Source organism: Engraulis encrasicolus, chromosome 6, assembly GCF_034702125.1.
Source record: "Engraulis encrasicolus isolate BLACKSEA-1 chromosome 6, IST_EnEncr_1.0, whole genome shotgun sequence".
In the NCBI taxonomy this organism is placed as follows: domain Eukaryota; kingdom Metazoa; phylum Chordata; class Actinopteri; order Clupeiformes; family Engraulidae; genus Engraulis; species Engraulis encrasicolus.
In genome coordinates, this window is record NC_085862.1 from 36,170,869 (window position 1) to 36,188,368 (window position 17,500).

Below are 17,500 nucleotides of genomic sequence, written 5' to 3' on the forward strand. Positions count from 1 at the left end.
GTGTGGCCTCGAAGGCCGTATCCGACAGGCTGCTGATGCGGTTGCTAGTGAGATGCAGGTACTCCAGGGACTCAGGCAGGTCCGGGGGGACATGAGACAGCAAGTTGCCAGACAGATCCAAGGTCTGAAACACACAAATTCAAAGGCACTGGTAAAGAAAACAGTTAGGCAGTACACTAAACCGCACAAGCTACACACAGGGGAAATATTTATGGATTGATATTTATACAAAAACTCACTTATACATGCACATACACACACACATATTTATATAAAAATTAAAATAGGATAAACATGTGCATATGCACATGCACTCAGACAAACAGAGAGACACAGGCACACACACATGCACACAAGCACACACACATGCACACAAGCACACAAGCACACAAGCACACAAGCACACAAGCACACAAGCACACACACACACACACACACACACACACACACACACACACACACACACACACACACACACACACACACACACACACACACACACACACACACACACACACACACACACACACACACCTAACAAACTGTTGGACAGCATGGATGAACACAGCTCTTTTAACTGTGTGGAATGGCTGCCAAGGATTTTTACTAGATGGCCATTTGTCAAGAGAGGTCTAACCTACCAACAGTTTGTTCTCTAAATGACGCAGGGGGACTTTCCACCACACTGGGTTTCCAAGAAAAACCTCCTGGAAGTCGTCAACGTATTCCAAGGTCAGTCAATTGCTCTTTTTTATTTTCTCTCTTTCATACTCTCCTCCTTGTATGTTTATCTCTATGTCTGTCTGTTGTCTTTAATCGTAGCATAATCTGTATTTTGTCACTAATACAGTACAGACTCCTGCTGAATAAAGTAGTGTGTGTGTGTGTGTGTGTGTGTGAGTGTGTGTGTGTGTGTGTGTGTGTGTGTGTGTGTGTGTGTGTGTGTGTGTGTGTGTGTGTGTGTGTGTGTGTGTGTGTGTGTGTGTGCGCGCGCGCGTGCGCGAGTGCGTGCGTGCGTGCGTGCGTGCGTGCGTGCGTGCGTGCGTGTGCGCGCGCTTGTGTGTGTGTGTGTGTGTGTGTGTAAAGTAGTATAGCTATTTGTATCATTTTACATACAGGGGTTGGACAAAATACCTGTAATTTTAGCGTGGGAAGTTTCATGGCTCAAGTGGACCAGCCCGTTGGCCAATTTTCATTAATTGGACATTGCACCAGTAAGGTGAAGTGTGGAGGTTCAATTAGCAAGGTAAGAGCACAGTTTAGCTCAAAATTTTGCAATCCACACAACATTATGGGTCACGTATCAGAGCTCAAAAAAGAGAAATTCTTGGTGCATCTGTAGCTGTTGCATCTTTGACCGAGACATCAAGTCTTTGTGATGTATCAAGAGTCACGGTATCCAAGGTAGTGTCTTCATGCCACCAAGAACGATGAACCACAACAGGATTAACTGTGGATGCAAGAGGAAGCTGTCTGAATACTCTGAAAGGGATGTTTGGGTGCCAACACAGAATGTATCAAAAAAACAAACAAACCACAGCTGTCCAAATCACTGTAGAATTAAATGTGCACCTCAACTCTCCTGTTTCCACCAGGACCATGGAGAGCTCCACAGGGTCAATACACACGACCGCTCACCCAAACATCCCTTTCAGACAGCTTCCTCTTGTGTCCACAGTTCATCCTTCTTGGTGGTATGCAGACATTACCTTGGATACCGTGGCTCTTGATACATCACAAAAACTGGCTGTCTCGGTCAAAGATGCAACAGTTACATGCGCACCAAGAATTTCTCCTTTTTGAACTCTGACATGTCACCCATAATGTGTGCATTGCAACATTTTAAGCAAAACTGTGCTCTTACCCTGCTAATTGAACCTTCACACTTCACTTTACTGATGCAATGTGCAATTAATGAATATTGGCCAACAGGCTGGTCCACTTGAGCCATGAAATTTTCCACTCTAAAATGACAGCTGTTTCCATTATTTTGTCCAACCCCTGTATCTCTACAATAGTTTGTTTATGACATACCGCCACCGCCACCACCTCCACCACCTCCACTCCGTCCACAACCTCTCCCCTCTCCTCCTCACTGTCAGCGGGGTAACGTCCATCCATACCCCCTGGTATACTGAGTTGATCTTCTATAACCATCCCAAACCTATATCACCACCACCACCACCACAATCCCTTCCCTCTCCGCCTCACCGTCAGCTGGGTAACGTCCATCCAGGCTCCCTGGTAGATGGAGTTGATCTTCAGCTGGTTGTTGGCCAGGTAGACCTCCTTCAGGTTGCCCATGCCCGTCAGCGCCCCGTCGGGGATGACGTTCAGCCTGTTGTCCTTGACCTTGAGCACCTGGAGGCTCCGCGGCAGGCCCAGCGGCAGCTCCTGGAGCTCGTTCCCCGACAGGTCCAGGCGCTCCAGCAGCCGCAGCTTGCGGAAGGCCTCGCGGTGCAGCCGGGGGTTGGTCAGCTGGTTGTAGCTGAGGTTGAGCTCGATGAGCGTGTAGAGCAGGATCAGGTCGTTGCGGCCGATGTCGGCGATGCGGTTGTGCAGCAGCATGAGGGTCTTGGCGCGGCGCGGCAGCCCCCGCGGCACCCGCTCCAGTAGGTTGTGGTACATGTGCAGCGTGTGGAGCTTCTGAAAATCGCAATCACAAACTTTTTTATTTATTTATTTACAAACAAACAGCTGACCAAAACTTCTGCACAAGCAGTTCGACTAAAAAGCACCCTCCCAGAAGTGTTTTTGTTTTGTCTTTGTCTTTTTAAAGAGACTGAGCACCATATGTGAATAGAGTGGAGGTAGAAGCACTTTTATGGGTGCAATTTCCACATTAGTCATATGATATTACAAGGTTGCTTGCAACTATGTCATTAGTACTACTACTAGTGCTGTAATTACATCTGTAACAGCATTTCTACTCCTACTTTATACAACGCAACAAATTAAAATCAAATCACAATTATTTATACTATAGTACTATAAAACAAGGTCACAGCTCACCAAAATACTGTCCAAGCAGCTCAATGAAAAATAAAATATTAATAGTAATCATAAACAAATAACATTGAGGATAATATTAATGGAAATCAATTGAAAAAAGGCTTTTTGACCAGACTAATGCCCCCGGAGGACCCTCAAATATCCCCTGCATGTGTGACAAACACTAGAGCTAGAACACTAGAGGGTTCCCAACCTTTTTCAACTTGGGCCCCACTTGACATTTTCACACATGTTCGGGGCCCACCTCTGACCCGATAAACAATAAAACTCAAATAAATAGTCAAAAGCAACACACAAAAACATGATTTGATCTTTGGAAAATGATTTCAAGGCCGACTTGGAAAACCTTCAGGGCCCACAGTTTGAGAATCACTGCACTGGAGGCAGGGAGAACTACCGGTAGGTAAAGCTGGAGGTGGCGAGCTGACCTTCAGGCCGCGGAAGGCTGCAGGGTCGATGTGGCGCGATCGCAGCTGGTTGTTGTGCAGCAGTAGGTACTCCAGGTTGCGCACGGGCGTCAGCGCCGAGGCCGAGATGCTGCGGATGGCGTTCTTCTCCAGGTGCAGAACCACCAGGTTGCGCGGCAGGCCCTCAGGAACCTCCGTCAGGTTGTTGTTGGACATGTCCAGATACTCCAGCCCCTTCAGCTGACTGATGACAACATACAGTGGTTAGTCAATTAGTTTTATTAGGGGCGACGTAGAGTGGAACAGTATAGTAGAGTAGAGAGCAAGGTAGGGTAGAGTAGAGTGGAGTAGTAGAGTAGAGAGGAGGGTAGGGTTGGGTAGGGTTGAAAGTCCATCAGGTTGTTGGTATTGGATTGGTAGATACTCCAGGCCCCTCAGCTGACTGAGGAGAACATAGTCCCTGAGCCCTAATAAAACTACGTAGAGTTGAACAGCAGAGTATAGAGTAGAGTAGAGTAGAGTAGTGTAGAGCAGAGGAGATGACAGTAGAGTAGAGTGGAGTCAAGGAGAGTACAGTATAGTGGATTAGAGTAGAGAAGAGTGGAGTACAGTAGAGTAGAGTAGTGTAGTGTAGTGGAGAACAGATTGGAGTAGTATTAGTCAGAGACGGTTTAGGTAGAGACGGGACAGTCGCCACCATCTTGTTGAAGCCCTCGGGGTGCTATTTCGCGATTAGTGAGACCAGATCTGAGAGTCAATGGGAAAAATGAATGGGGAAACTGAGTATATGACGGGTGTGAAAAACAAATGGTTGAAACCACCGTGAAAAACTGATCAACTACTTGGTTGTGTCATACGAGTCAAAATAAAGCTTTTTAAGCCACTTTTCTCACTGCTTTTTTTGACAGAGCGCAAGCGCAGTAGTTCCATAACGGCACGAGAGCAACGGCTTTTCACAACTGAGCATGCGCAACATTTCGCATGCGCCAATGCAGCCAGATGATTGGATGACTGGCAACGCATCTCAGCAGGCACATTGGCTCCTGTTACCAGAAAGGCTGGAAGACGCCATATTTGCGTTACGAATCTTCACCATTAATTTCTATGGACGCTTACATCACTGTCATGTCTCCTCCTACCTAAACCGTCTCTGGTATAGTGGAGTAGAGCAGAGCAGAGTGGAGTAGAGTAGACTAGGCTAGAGTAGAGTAGAGTAGAGTAGAGTAGAGTATAGTAGAGTAGAGTAGAGTAGAGTAGAGTAGAGTAGAGTAGAGTAGAGTAGAGTAGAGTAGAGTAGAGTAGAGTAGAGTAGAGTAGCATAGTGGAGTAGAGTAGAGTAGAATAGAGAAACGTAGGGTATGGTAGAGTAGAGTAGTAGAGTTAGTAGAGAAAAGTAGAGCAGTGATACTGGAATACAGAAAATTGAGGCCTCCTGCCTTATACAATCGTATTATACAATCCATTCAAGTGGCATTGTTGAGAACAGCAAAAGCTGAAGGTGAGTTGACTAAAGTATATCCAATGGTATTTCAACATCATTCAGTGCACCTTTCACACAGTTATATTCATTCAAGAAAGGGCAGCCAGCGTCTTTATCAATGTCATCGGGCATTTACACAGCCATAGACCTTACAGCACACTGTTGCCAGAACTCTAGGCCACTCTCTACTGAGGCTTTATACAGTAGTTTATACAGTATATACAGTTTATACAGATATTCAGTCCTTCTCTAACCAGGCAGTGCATGCCGTAATAATACAAAAAATCTTTGTAAAAGGGTCATAGCAAGAATTGATAGAGTTGAGTTGTAGTTGAGAGTGTAAAGAGCTACAGTATCTCCATCTGGGCTGCTCACTGCCTTGGCCGGGCCCAGGAAAAAGTAATCTGAAAGGGCCCCCTACCCAATATATCCAATGTAATAAGGACCCAATTCTGCCCCCCCCCTGTCAGCTTCCCTGATCGTCATTGTAAAGATTTGTGTGTTTGTTTGTGTTTTTGTTTCCTGTACCTGAAGGTCTCGTTGTCAATGCCATCGCTACTGAGGAGGTTGTTCTGTAGACACAGCTCCCAGAGGCTGTGGAGGTTCACCAACGCACCCGGAGGAATCTTCACCAACTTGTTATTCTGAACACAAACGAACACATGCAAAAACACACACAATAAAATGATATCCCTTGAGAAAAAAAGTGTTGTACATTGTAAATCTACGTTGTGCCATGACATACAAATAAGCATTGTGGAGGTTCGCCAAAGAACCCAGAGCAATCTTTTTTTAAAAACTTTATCGAACCCAGAGGAATCTTTGACCAACTTGTTATTCGCGTGAAACATGATTAAAAACGAATATGAAAAGTCAGGTTATTGTGATGGATAATTAATGGAGGGGGGCATAGGGACGGAAGATACACTAATTAGAGGGGGAAAGGCCATCAATAAACCACTGAGAAGAAGAGCAATCAATGTGAGGCACACTGTACAGTGTACACCTTAATTACGAAGATACAGGAGGAAGCTTTCAGGTGTAGCTTTATATAAACATGCATATGAGGAGCTCTTTTCCAAAACGCTATATCCACCATTTTTGAGTTTTTGCATTTTACTATTGGAATTGATTGATGAGAGGTCCTATCATGTATGTGTGAATTCTTGCCATTCAAATGTTTTGAGAACATACTTTAAAACCTCTATAAAAATGCACTTCGCAATGCATTTCAATGGAATGCCCAAAACAAAGTCAATTTCCCAACATTCTATAAAATGGATATATCTCATTTTGGAAAAGAGCTCTTCATATGTAGTGTGAGGACTTTCAGATGCAGATTTGTAGCAGCAGGTATAGTAAGAGGTGCACTGTGTAGAATTGTGGCCTGAGAAGGTATTGCAACTATGCTGCTCATTGAAACAGTGCTGCTGCCTATTGCCAAATTTCAAAAATCAACTAATTGCAATCAGTAAAAGACTACATAAGTCTATTCCTATTGTCCTATGATCTCAGAACTATCAGCAAGAAGCATGTGTTTATCACCATGTGGCCACTTAGTCGTGTGACGGCCATTGAGGTGTGTGTTGTATTATTTTAAGTGGACACAGATAAGAGTAGAGATACCGTACTTTGTTTGAACTTTATTACAGGCTGTAGGCCCCATAGTGAGAGACACATCATAGACCTGCGATTCTCAAACAGTGGACCAGGGCCCACTGGTGGACCTTGAAAATATTCCAAGTGGGCCTTGAAATCATCTTCTACAAATCAAAATATTATTTGTGTGTGTGTGTGTTTGCGTGCGTGCGTACGTGCATGTGCATGTGTCTTGCTACTTATTATTCATTTGAGTTGTATTGTTTATTGGGTCAGAGGTGGGCGGCCCTGCACATTAGTAAAAATTTCAAGTGGGCCCCAAGGCCATGCCGTACTACACTTTGATGACGTACGGTACTGTAAGTAAGCCCTCTTCTCTCTCTAGTGTCCTTGGTTTACCCTACCTTCAGGTGGAGGCGGTACAGGGCGGGGGGTAAGCTCCTGGGTACAGAACGCAGGAAGTTGCTGGACATGATGAGGATCTCGAGGCTACTGGAGCCGTTAAACATGTCTTCTGGAAGACCCGCATCTGTCAGCTTATTGTTGTGTAAGTACACCGATCTGGATGGATGAGAAAGAAAACAATTGCACACACACACACCACACATGCACAATGTATGCACATGTAAAACAGGCACACGCAGACAGACAGACAGACAGACAGACAGACAGACAGACAGACAGACAGACACACATACACACATACACACACACACACACACACACACACACACACACACACACACACACACACACACACACACACACACACACACACACACACACACACACACACACACACACACGATTATCAACTCTTACTGTATGCAGACCTCTTATTGACTCGTGCCAAAGGAAAATGACCAAGAAACCGAAAAATTACCAAGAAATAATCACTATGTCCTCACATGCGCACACGCATGCACGCACGCACACACACACACACACACACACACACCAACATGATCTCCAAAAACTCTGTGCTCCTGGACACGGATGCTAAGGACACGAAATCCGTGTCCAGGAGCACGGATTTTGCCAAAATTCCGTGCTCCAGGACACGGAATTGTTTTCCGTGCTCCTGGACACGGAATTGTTTTCCGTGATGGAAACAGAAGTGCTCTCTCTATACTCCCACAGCTCTATGTTTCCACAGTCTTGTGTTTTCTCAGGATTTTTCTAATTTCAAATATTTTTTCTCTAAAAAAAAACATTTCTTACTGACAGGTTAGGGTTAGGGATTGTTTTGGTCTGGGCACAGCTAGTATTCTTTCATTCATTACATGAATTTGATAGCCTATCAACCAACTCGAAAAGGTATTTTACAAAAATATGTCTTTAATGACAGGTTAAGGTTAGGGAATGTTTTGGTCAGGGCACAACTTAAATTGCTATAGCATTATTTTGCTTAGGATAAGCATTTGGTTTGTATTTTAGTTAACACAGTGCTGTGGGAATATAGAAAGCACTTCCGTGTGCCCATCACGGAAAACAATTCCGTGTCCAGGAGCACAGAATTTTAGCAAAATCCGTGCTCCTGGACACGGATTTCGTGTCCTTAACATCCGTGTCCAGGAGCACGGAATTTTTGGAGATCAGGCTGCACACACACACACACACACACACACACACACACACACACACACACACACACACACACACACACACACACACACACACACACATACACACACACAGAGAGAGAGAGAAATGCCATTTTCTGGTTGGGCTGTCTGCATAAATTCAACTTGCAGTAAACAAAGGATCCTATTATTGTATGTGAATACAATGCTTTTGCTTTATTTGCTCATGACTATACTGTACGGTGTAGCTTATCAATGTGTGACAGTGGTGCATGTACATTCAGAGTGGATACGGCTGAACCACATCACAATATCTTATTAATCTTATTATCTAAACTATTACCTTAACTAAAATTCAACTCATTTCTTTCTTTCTTTCTTTCTTTCTTTCTTTCTTTCTTTCTTTCTTTCTTTCTTTCTTTCTTTCTTTCTTTCTTTCCTTCTTTCAATCACCGAAGAAGTATCACTGCCAGCGAATTTGCTATTTTCTCCTCATTCAGTTTCTCTGTTGGAAAGTACTGCAATCATTTAACTTCTGCCATCGCGTTCACTTTTGATTTTCGCGTACTGTACAGCTAGACAGTAAGTCAGGGTGAACACCAAATGCACTTACTTCAGTCCAGGCTTCTGGCCAAACGTGTAAGGGTAGATCTTGGTGAGTTGATTAGCGGCAAAGTCTGCGCTGACCAGTGATGGGGGCAGGTGCTTAGGGGCTGCAGTGAGCTGAGACACACAGAGAGAAAGGTTAGACTCTTCATGAAGGCAGACAAAGGGCTTTTCAGCTGACCTTAACCCCTTAGCGCTGAGCCTATGTTATAACCTTATTGTCACCAGAATTGTACTGTTACTTAAGGCTCTTGGTATTGTCATAGCAATGTTGTTATGATGTAGTTGTGTATTTTCAGTAAATAGTGAATAGGTCGGCCCCATCTGTAGTAATCAGGGCCGGATTGAGTTGGCCCGGTAGCCTCTTAGGCAGTAAGAGGCTACTGTAATGGCCTTGGCACAGGTTTTAATGGCCCCAATGAGTCACTCACTCTCTCACTCACAAAAAACACAATTTTCTCTCTGCTTTTTAAAAGCAGCAATAATAACAATAATAACAACAACAACAACAATAATAATAATTTAAAAATAATGATACATTTAAAAAATAACATATACCCTATGTTTTCATTATTTATTCATTTGTTTATTTATTCATTTGCACAAACATTGAGGGATTAGAGGAATTTATTTAAGAAATAGTACTAAAAATTTGTGATTTTGACGACGGACTCCGATTGTTGTGCTGTGTCGTGTCGTCATGTCGTGTGTGTGTATCTGCTCTGATACCTTCATGATTTAGGCAGTTTTAAACTGTGTCATTTAGCCTAAATATAAAGCATCTGCCGTTAAAACAGATAAATCTGTTTTTCATATGATGTGTCACGCACTGGTGCTGAGCGCACTGTTGCTGAGTGAGTGCACTTCTGCTCGAGCAACTCTGCTCACGTGTCTGTGTGACACGAAGGCCTAATTGGTTTCCTGTTTTTTTTTTTTATTTTTTAAATCTGTACCACAACTGTGTATGAATCACAGAATCATCATATCTGTCAGGTTTTTAGTGATGGCCGCCTCAGCAAACCATGAGAAACGGCACAGTGTGCGTCCATTTTGTGTCATTTACTGGAACACATCGTCTGTTTCACAGAGAATAATCATACACTACATATTAAAACAGGAACAATATAAAACGCAATGGAAGTGGCATTGTCGCCTCGCACGCCATCCTACGTACTTCCGCCAAATGGAAATGGTAGTATAATGGGATGGTCAGAACCAGGTTAGTGACATTGCTGGTCTAAACAATAGTTTGTGAGAAGCACATTAGGTCTAGTAAAATCACAGAATGGCCTGAATGTGCTGTGTCAAAAGTTTCTCCACAAGTCAGTAAAAATGTGCTGTATGTTCTAAATCTTTCTTTTTAATTCATAGTACCTTAAGGAAAAATAAGGACCTTTTTCTTGCTGAAAACACTTTCCCTACTACCATCAATATGTGCAATTTACAATGAAAAGTCATTGGCTTGAACAGAAAAAAAACCTGTGGAGAGTGATGCACCGTACTTAAACTGAGCAGTGTAGGATATTCCGGTACCTTGTCTCATCATATTTTCACTTTTTCGCTTGCCTCTTACACATTTACAGCCACCCAAAAAAATAATCACAGAAAAAGTTAATAGCCTTTCATTTACAGTGGGACAATTCAGGTCAATCATTTTCACAATATGACAGCCATGGCCTAATGGTTAAGGAGTTGGTCTTTCAATCTTGTGGTTGTGAGTTCAAATCCTATCTGAACTGTCCCTACACGTCCATCCAAGGCTGAAGTGCCTTTGAGCAAGGCGCCAAACCCCACATTCCTCCAGGGACTGTAACCCATGCCCTGAAAAATAATAACGGCAAGTAGGTTTGGAATAATAGAGTGGAGTGTAATGTAATGCAATGCAATGTAATGTAATAGCGAACTAAGTATGAGTGCTAGTTACAGCCTTGCTTATGCATCAAGAATCAAAGTGGACATTAAGATGGCTAACATCTAAAAACAGATTTCTGTGTATTTCCGCTGTTGGATAATGACAGTGGATAGTCTTGTCTACACTTTCTGTGGTCAGGCTTACTGTATGAGCTCCATTTCAGTAGATTTCATCCGATTCAGTGATGTTAGTATGTCCGAATTCACATTTATCGTGCCTGCTGCCCTCGTCCATTCACATAACGTCTTGTGTGCCGTGCCATGCCATCCAATAACTGGCTTACGGCATGGTAATGCTAGGCCATCTCTTAATTTAATGGAGTCAGATTAATTGTGTTTATTGAGCGGTCTTTACAGAATTTATAGTCCCATAAGGTCTCTAGATAGATACGTATAAGCCTGCCAGTCTGGCGGTCCCTGTCTCTGTAAGGTTTTGTCTGTTTTCACAAATACATAAATAGAATTGCATGTTCCAGATGTGATATCTCTGTTTGGCTGTGTCTGTCTGTCTGTCTGTCCCTTTTGATGTCCGTCCAACTTTCTTAAACCCTTTGCTCTTTGGGTGGTGGTGCAGTGTGTGGGATAAAAGTGAGTAGCATGGTGAAAAGAAATGTGATAGGGAACAGAAGAGCACAGGTGTTGCCTTGGAGATGATTGAAAAGTAATGAAAAGCAAAGACTTTTGGACAGAGCACAGGGAGAGGGATTGGCCTTCAGACTAATTATATCCACCGGACCCAATGCTCAGCCGGGGCCAAGTCAAGCCTCTGTGTTTCTGTGGAGGAGGAAGAAAAGGAGAGAAGAAGAGAGAGAGAGAGAGAGAGAGAGAGAGAGAGAGAGAGAGAGAGAGAGAGAGAGAGAGAGAGAGAGAGAGAGAGAGAGAGAGAGAGAGAGAGCATCTCACACCGCTCGAGAAAGAGAAAGCTGTGCGTGAGAGAGAAACAGAGAAACAAGGATATGAATAAATGAGACATACAGAGACCGATACACAGTAGAGGGAGATAGAGAGAAAGAAATTCAGAAAGAATGTGTGTGTGTGTGTGTGTGTGTGTGTGTGTGTGTGTGTGTGTGTGTGTGTGTGTGTGTGTGTGTGTGTGTGTGTGTGTGTGTGTGTGTGTGTGTGTGTGTGTGTGTGTGTGTGTGTGTGTGTGTGTGTGTGTGTGTGTGTGTGTGTGTGCGTGTGTGTCTGCGTGTGTGTGCTGTGCATGCAGTGTGTGTAGGGTGTGTGTGTGAGAGAGAGAAAGCAAGTGAGACAGAGAGACAGAGAGATAGAGAGATAAATAAAGAGAGAGAGGAGAGATAGACAACAGAAAGAGAGAGAGCATCATGGCAGCTTTAGGGAGTAGAGAGGGAGCCATGTGTCTGTAGAGCTTAGAGCACTGTCAAAAATCCCCCGACCAATCCCCCCCCATACACACACACACACACACAAACACACACACACACACACACACACACACACACACACACACACACACACACACACACACACACACACACACACACACACACACACACACACGCACACCATCCACCCACCCCCCCCGATCCTCTACGATCTCTCTCGCACGCTCGTCCTTTTCCAGCCAAATATCTGCCGTGGCTACTGGGCAAACTGACCATCCAGAGGGGCCATAGCAGCCGGCAGCAGTGGCAGTGGCAGCAGAGCAGAGTATGGGTCTGGGTCGGGTGCCAGTATTTTAGATCCCGGGACTTGGCACAAGCATCCAGGCAGTGATTAAGCCTCTAAGCTGGCACGGGTGGCAACATAGAAGGGGGGCAAAGGGGGAGGCAGAGTGGTGGTGGACGGGTGGACGAGTAGGTGGGTGGATGTGTGGCAGGGTGGCAGCCGACAAGAGGGGACAAACGGGTATGTTGTCCCGGGCCCAGGGGGAGAGGTGGCCCTGAATTGGGTCCTCATTACATTGTATGTATTGCGTGGGGGGCCCTTACATATGAATTTGTCCTGGCCCGGCAATGCTGTTAGCGGCCCTATGGTGGGTGGAAAGATGTCTCTAGCAACAGCTGGCAAGGGGCCGCTGGAAACAGGGCAAAAAAAGCAGCCAGCTACACAGTACCAAGCAGCAGCAAGCTGCCAGCGCGTTATTTTGTCCAGAGGTCGGAGGTTGTGGAATTTGAGACGGGGACATGGGGAAAGAATGTCAATTATGGTGGCAAAGAAACAAAATGAGTGTGCAGTCAGACACACAAATACACACACATAGCGTGCATACACACACACACACACACACACGCACGCACGCACACGTGCACACACACACACACACACACACACACACACACACACACACACACACACACACACACACACACACACACACACACACACACACACACACACACACACACACACACAACACATTTATAAAAAATACAGTATGTTTACTATTCCTCCCCCGAGCAATGCATCAGTGTGTACACACTACAGCAATTTCAAATGTGACGTGCTTGTCATTCCCTTGGCATGTGACAACAAGTGCTCCTGTTTACCCACCTTATTGTTTGCCAAATACAAGTAATTCAGATGCTCCAGCACTTCAAACCCCTCGTCTTCAAGACCTTCAAAACAAATATGTATACAAAGACATTCGCACATGAACCAATGATATGGCACATGAGAATGTGCAATCACTGCACTACAACGAAGGCCAGCAAAAAGGCCATCCAAATTTCTATTAGGGATGCATTAAGGGAAAAAAGCATTTTGGAAGCAACACATTTATTCCATTTGAATGGGGATTAACATGCTTGACCCAAATCAAGTGTAGCACTTCTGATTCAAGATCCGAGGACTTGTACCAAACCCTGACCATTTCTCCTTCGTGCCTACTTACAAAACATTCATTCTGAACTGCCAATGTTGTTTTAGGACCGTTTTACCCTCCGAAAGACCAAAAACGATCTTTTCAACACCGCGCCACTGGAATCCAGATGATGGAAAAATCAAGGCCGCTGCTAAGGTTTTGGAGGCCCTAAGCATAACTGGTTACGAGCCCCCCCTCATAATTAAATAATAGTAATAATTGTACGTTTTTTTAGTCCATCTCAATTTAGGAGGCCTTCATTTTTGGAGGCAAAGTGGTTGCGGCCCTAAGCGCTCTGCTTACTCTGCTTACACCTAGCAGTGGCCCTGGCTCCAGTGTAGGGCTCTGAGTTGTTACTAACTACAGACTACTAGGAAAGCTTTAGCAATTGTATCATGTGCGCCATGGCAATGCCTGTGGTTTCCATAACACATCAGTGAATTGTTCATGAAGACATTAACCCCCGAGGCTAAGCAAAAGGAAAACATGACTTCATGTGTTACTCAATGCCTGGTTCTGCTCAAGAGAGGAGACTGTTTACCAAGGGAGTGAGGTTTCGTAACAGGTTATTCCCCCCATCCAGCACACCAGGCAGGCAGGCATGCAAAACGTCACTAGCAAAGCTAACTGAGCAAAGTGAAAAGAAGAATCCTTATGCCCCGTCCACTTGCACTTAGGGATTTAGAGTTGGTACCAAAGCACCTGCCCCTTTGCCCTATAGGCTACTGGTCAAAAAAAGTTTTAAATAAAGGATAAATGAAATGGAAATAAAGTGACATGATCATCTAGAAATGCATAAAACATATTAAAAGCGTGAGCTATCGATATAATACCTCACTGATTCTGGAGAGTGTGACTAAAACAGGTTTTAGTTTTGAAAGAAAAAAATAGTTCAACTAGTTCAAAATATAGAAGTATATTATCACAGATGAAGGTCTTGGTGGTGATTTTTTTTCATTACATGGATTTTCTGTTCATGAAAATGTAATTGACTTTCAACAATATTAGCAGTTTTATGAGTGGGGTGTGTTTTTGCCAAAACTACAAGAATCAGTGATCTATATAATAAGGCAGCCAGAAATCAACAGTTTACATGAAGCACACCAGACAAGCATGCAGAAGATCACCAACCCAACCAAACGCAAACTGAACGATGCAAAAAGAAATGGCCTTCTGCACATCCACTTGCCTCAGCATCTCTCAGCATCTCTGGGCCCCCCTTACCTTGGGTGGTGAGACGGTTGTTTTGCAGATTAAGGGTCTGCAGCTGATGTAGGCGGGCCAGGGTCTCCGCGGACACCTCGCTGATCTGGTTGTTCTGGGAGAGACAGAGTGGGACGAGGGGGGTGGGATGATGGCGGAATGGGATGTTAAAAGCATTTTTTAGGTGTAGGCTACTCTTAGAGAGACCGCAAAATGTGCTAAGTAGGGGTAGAGAGATGAGTGTGGGTTTAAGACAGAAAAAATAAAGCTTTTAACAGTAAATGGACTGACTTTGTGTTCCATAGAGGTCTAACAGCCCACTGTCCTTCTCTAAAGCTTTTAACCTGCACTCCAAAGGAGGTGAGTGGAAGCCCAAAAAGGCACTTTCATAATGCATTCCCACACAATGAAGTAGGCCTACTAGTAGAGGCCTTCATCTTTTCACCAATGGTATAGCAGGAAATAGACTATAGAACAAAGGTGAAGGACAGGCTAACAAGCGACCACTGGTCATCTCCTTCTTGCTGCTTGACCCCTCTGACCCCTTTTGCATTCCCAGAATCCTTTCTGCCAAGGTCACCCACGTCACACATAATTAAAGGTCACCACAGTGGTACGAGAGGGTCACCTCTGAAATTGTTGTTTAGGTCCCCTCAATTAGAGATGTCGGCTTGACCTTCGTAACAGTCATCGCAGTCATTTCTGTAAGGGTTGTTTTCACCTCAGCAAGGCAGAGTAAACAACGGTTTTCTTGGCTGCATTGCGTGGGAGGGAAGGGCAGTGGCCTATGTGAGGGGAGCCCCAATGACTTTTGTTACACTTACAGAGAATCATTTCCTCTCAGTTTGAATAAATGGCACAGATGTGCATTCACGCAGAAAATGATTTTGTGAGAGATGAGCGAACATAAATTATTGCCTGAAAGACATAGCGTATGACTCAAGCGGGGTAAAAAAAAGAAAAAAGAAATTGCACCGCATTCCTTGACGTCAGACTGGCTGTAAACAATTGCTTTGTTTATTTTCATGACGGTGTTCTTTAAGGGCCACTAATACATGGCGCTCAATGTTTGATTGGAGTGAAAAGCATGTGAATAGCAATAGCTGTTATTTTGATTGATGTGTTTATATGCATGTGCCGTGGGAGATTGAAAAGGAGCGCACAGCAGACTGAATGCATTATAGTGGGCCATTACTACTATATCATCTGATACGAGACCACACACAATTTCCTCATGTCTTTAATGAAAAACAAACTCCCACACGCGCGCACGCACACACACACACACACACACACACAAAAGACACACAGAAACCCACGTACACACACACACACACACACACACACATATTGACACATATATTGCACTGACCTGCAGCGAGAGCTGGCGAGTGTTTTCCGAGAGCCTGTCAGGAAAATCAGCCAGGTTGACCCCAGCACAGTCCACCGCCCCCTCTGCCGAGCAGGTGCAGTCCGTAGGACAAACCGCCTCCACCTCCTTCTTACTCCCTCCTACTGTCTTTTTCAAAACCACTGTGACCTCCTCCTCCTCCTCCTCCTCTTCCTCGACTCCATACTCGTACTCCGAGTCCTCCTCTGTGACCTCGTACTCCCCCTCCTGTTGTTGTTCCAGGAGTGCGCTCTGCAGTGCGGGCTGGAGCTGAGCGAGCACCAGGGCCCAGGCCAGGGTCAGCGTGCAGAGCAGCCCCCCCAGAGGGCCTCTGTTTCGGGCCATGGCCCCCTCGCCAGCGCTCCCTCTCGCTCCTGGAGAAGGGAGGGGCGCAGGTTGTGGTGGTGGTCGTCAGTCAAAAAAGCTGTTCACCAAGTGCTGTCCCTTTTCAGCACTCAGTTGTAGAGTCCCCCTCCACACACATTCACACTCATACACACACACATGCACACACACACACATGCACGCATGCACTCACAGGAACACACACACTCTCTCACACACAAACACACTCACACGCACACTCACACTCACACACGCACGTACTCACACACGCACACGCACACGCACACACACACACACGCACACACACACACACACACACACACACACACACACACACACACACACACACACACACACACACACACACACACACACACACACACACACACACACACACTTACACTCACACCCCTTTGTACGTCCTGGGCTCGTTCTTCACTGCAGAGACTCCTGCCAGCGTCAGAAGTTGTAGAAGTCGGATGAGAAAGACCTGTTAGGGGGAAGACAAAACTGTTAGGTTCCACCTCAGCTGACAACGTACGTTTTGCAGCAGGGCTGCTGACAGCTTTGGCCGGGCATGGGACAAAGTCATATGAAAGGACCCCCCATCCAATGCAGACACACTCCGTCATACAGGAGATGGGTTGGCCTACAACCAATGACAGGATATTCTGTGTGCACAACAGCCATATCCAAGGCTTGAAGTTTCCTCATATCAATGACACAAGGAAATGGCCTCATTCTATCTTTACTGCTAGTAGGCCTACTACACATATGTACATCTTGAATGCTATGAAGCCTCCATAACGAGTGGGCAGAAGCCCCTGCTTGGGAGTCTGTGTCCTCATTTGACACCCAGAAACGGCATGCAGCCGCAGAGCAAATTTCTGGCTGTATGGCTGTCTGACTGTACAGTAGCCAACTTTGGGTTAGCTGCCATTAAGGGCTGTGTGCAATCATGAAGTTTACATGGGACATTTAATTCCGAATTAACTCAATTTAATTCCAAATAAAACTTACTTCCGCTTTAAAACCATCATGTAAACGTAGCCAATATCAATTAGCTTCTGTGGATGGATGTGTTTTTTTTTTGTGCTGGCACATTGAATGTTTTTTGCTTTTGTACTGTACATGGCTCAT

At 44.9% G+C, this 17,500-nt stretch overlaps 1 protein-coding gene across 1 annotated transcript in view; it reads right to left on the minus strand.

Annotated features, from left to right (window-relative positions):
• Positions 1 to 17,500, minus strand: part of podn (podocan) — a 30,194-nt gene that overhangs the window by 9,876 nt on the left and 2,818 nt on the right. Inside the window, exons 2-10 of the mRNA XM_063201420.1 lie at positions 15,998 to 16,850; positions 14,647 to 14,740; positions 13,113 to 13,177; positions 8,695 to 8,804; positions 6,903 to 7,059; positions 5,428 to 5,543; positions 3,441 to 3,663; positions 2,212 to 2,646; positions 1 to 124 (exon numbers count right to left, since the gene is read on the minus strand). The exon at positions 1 to 124 is cut by the window's left edge and continues 25 nt beyond it. Coding sequence (XP_063057490.1) covers positions 1 to 124; positions 2,212 to 2,646; positions 3,441 to 3,663; positions 5,428 to 5,543; positions 6,903 to 7,059; positions 8,695 to 8,804; positions 13,113 to 13,177; positions 14,647 to 14,740; positions 15,998 to 16,360 — 1,687 coding nt within the window. The 5' untranslated portion in view covers positions 16,361 to 16,850. The remainder of the gene's footprint in view (positions 125 to 2,211; positions 2,647 to 3,440; positions 3,664 to 5,427; positions 5,544 to 6,902; positions 7,060 to 8,694; positions 8,805 to 13,112; positions 13,178 to 14,646; positions 14,741 to 15,997; positions 16,851 to 17,500) is intronic.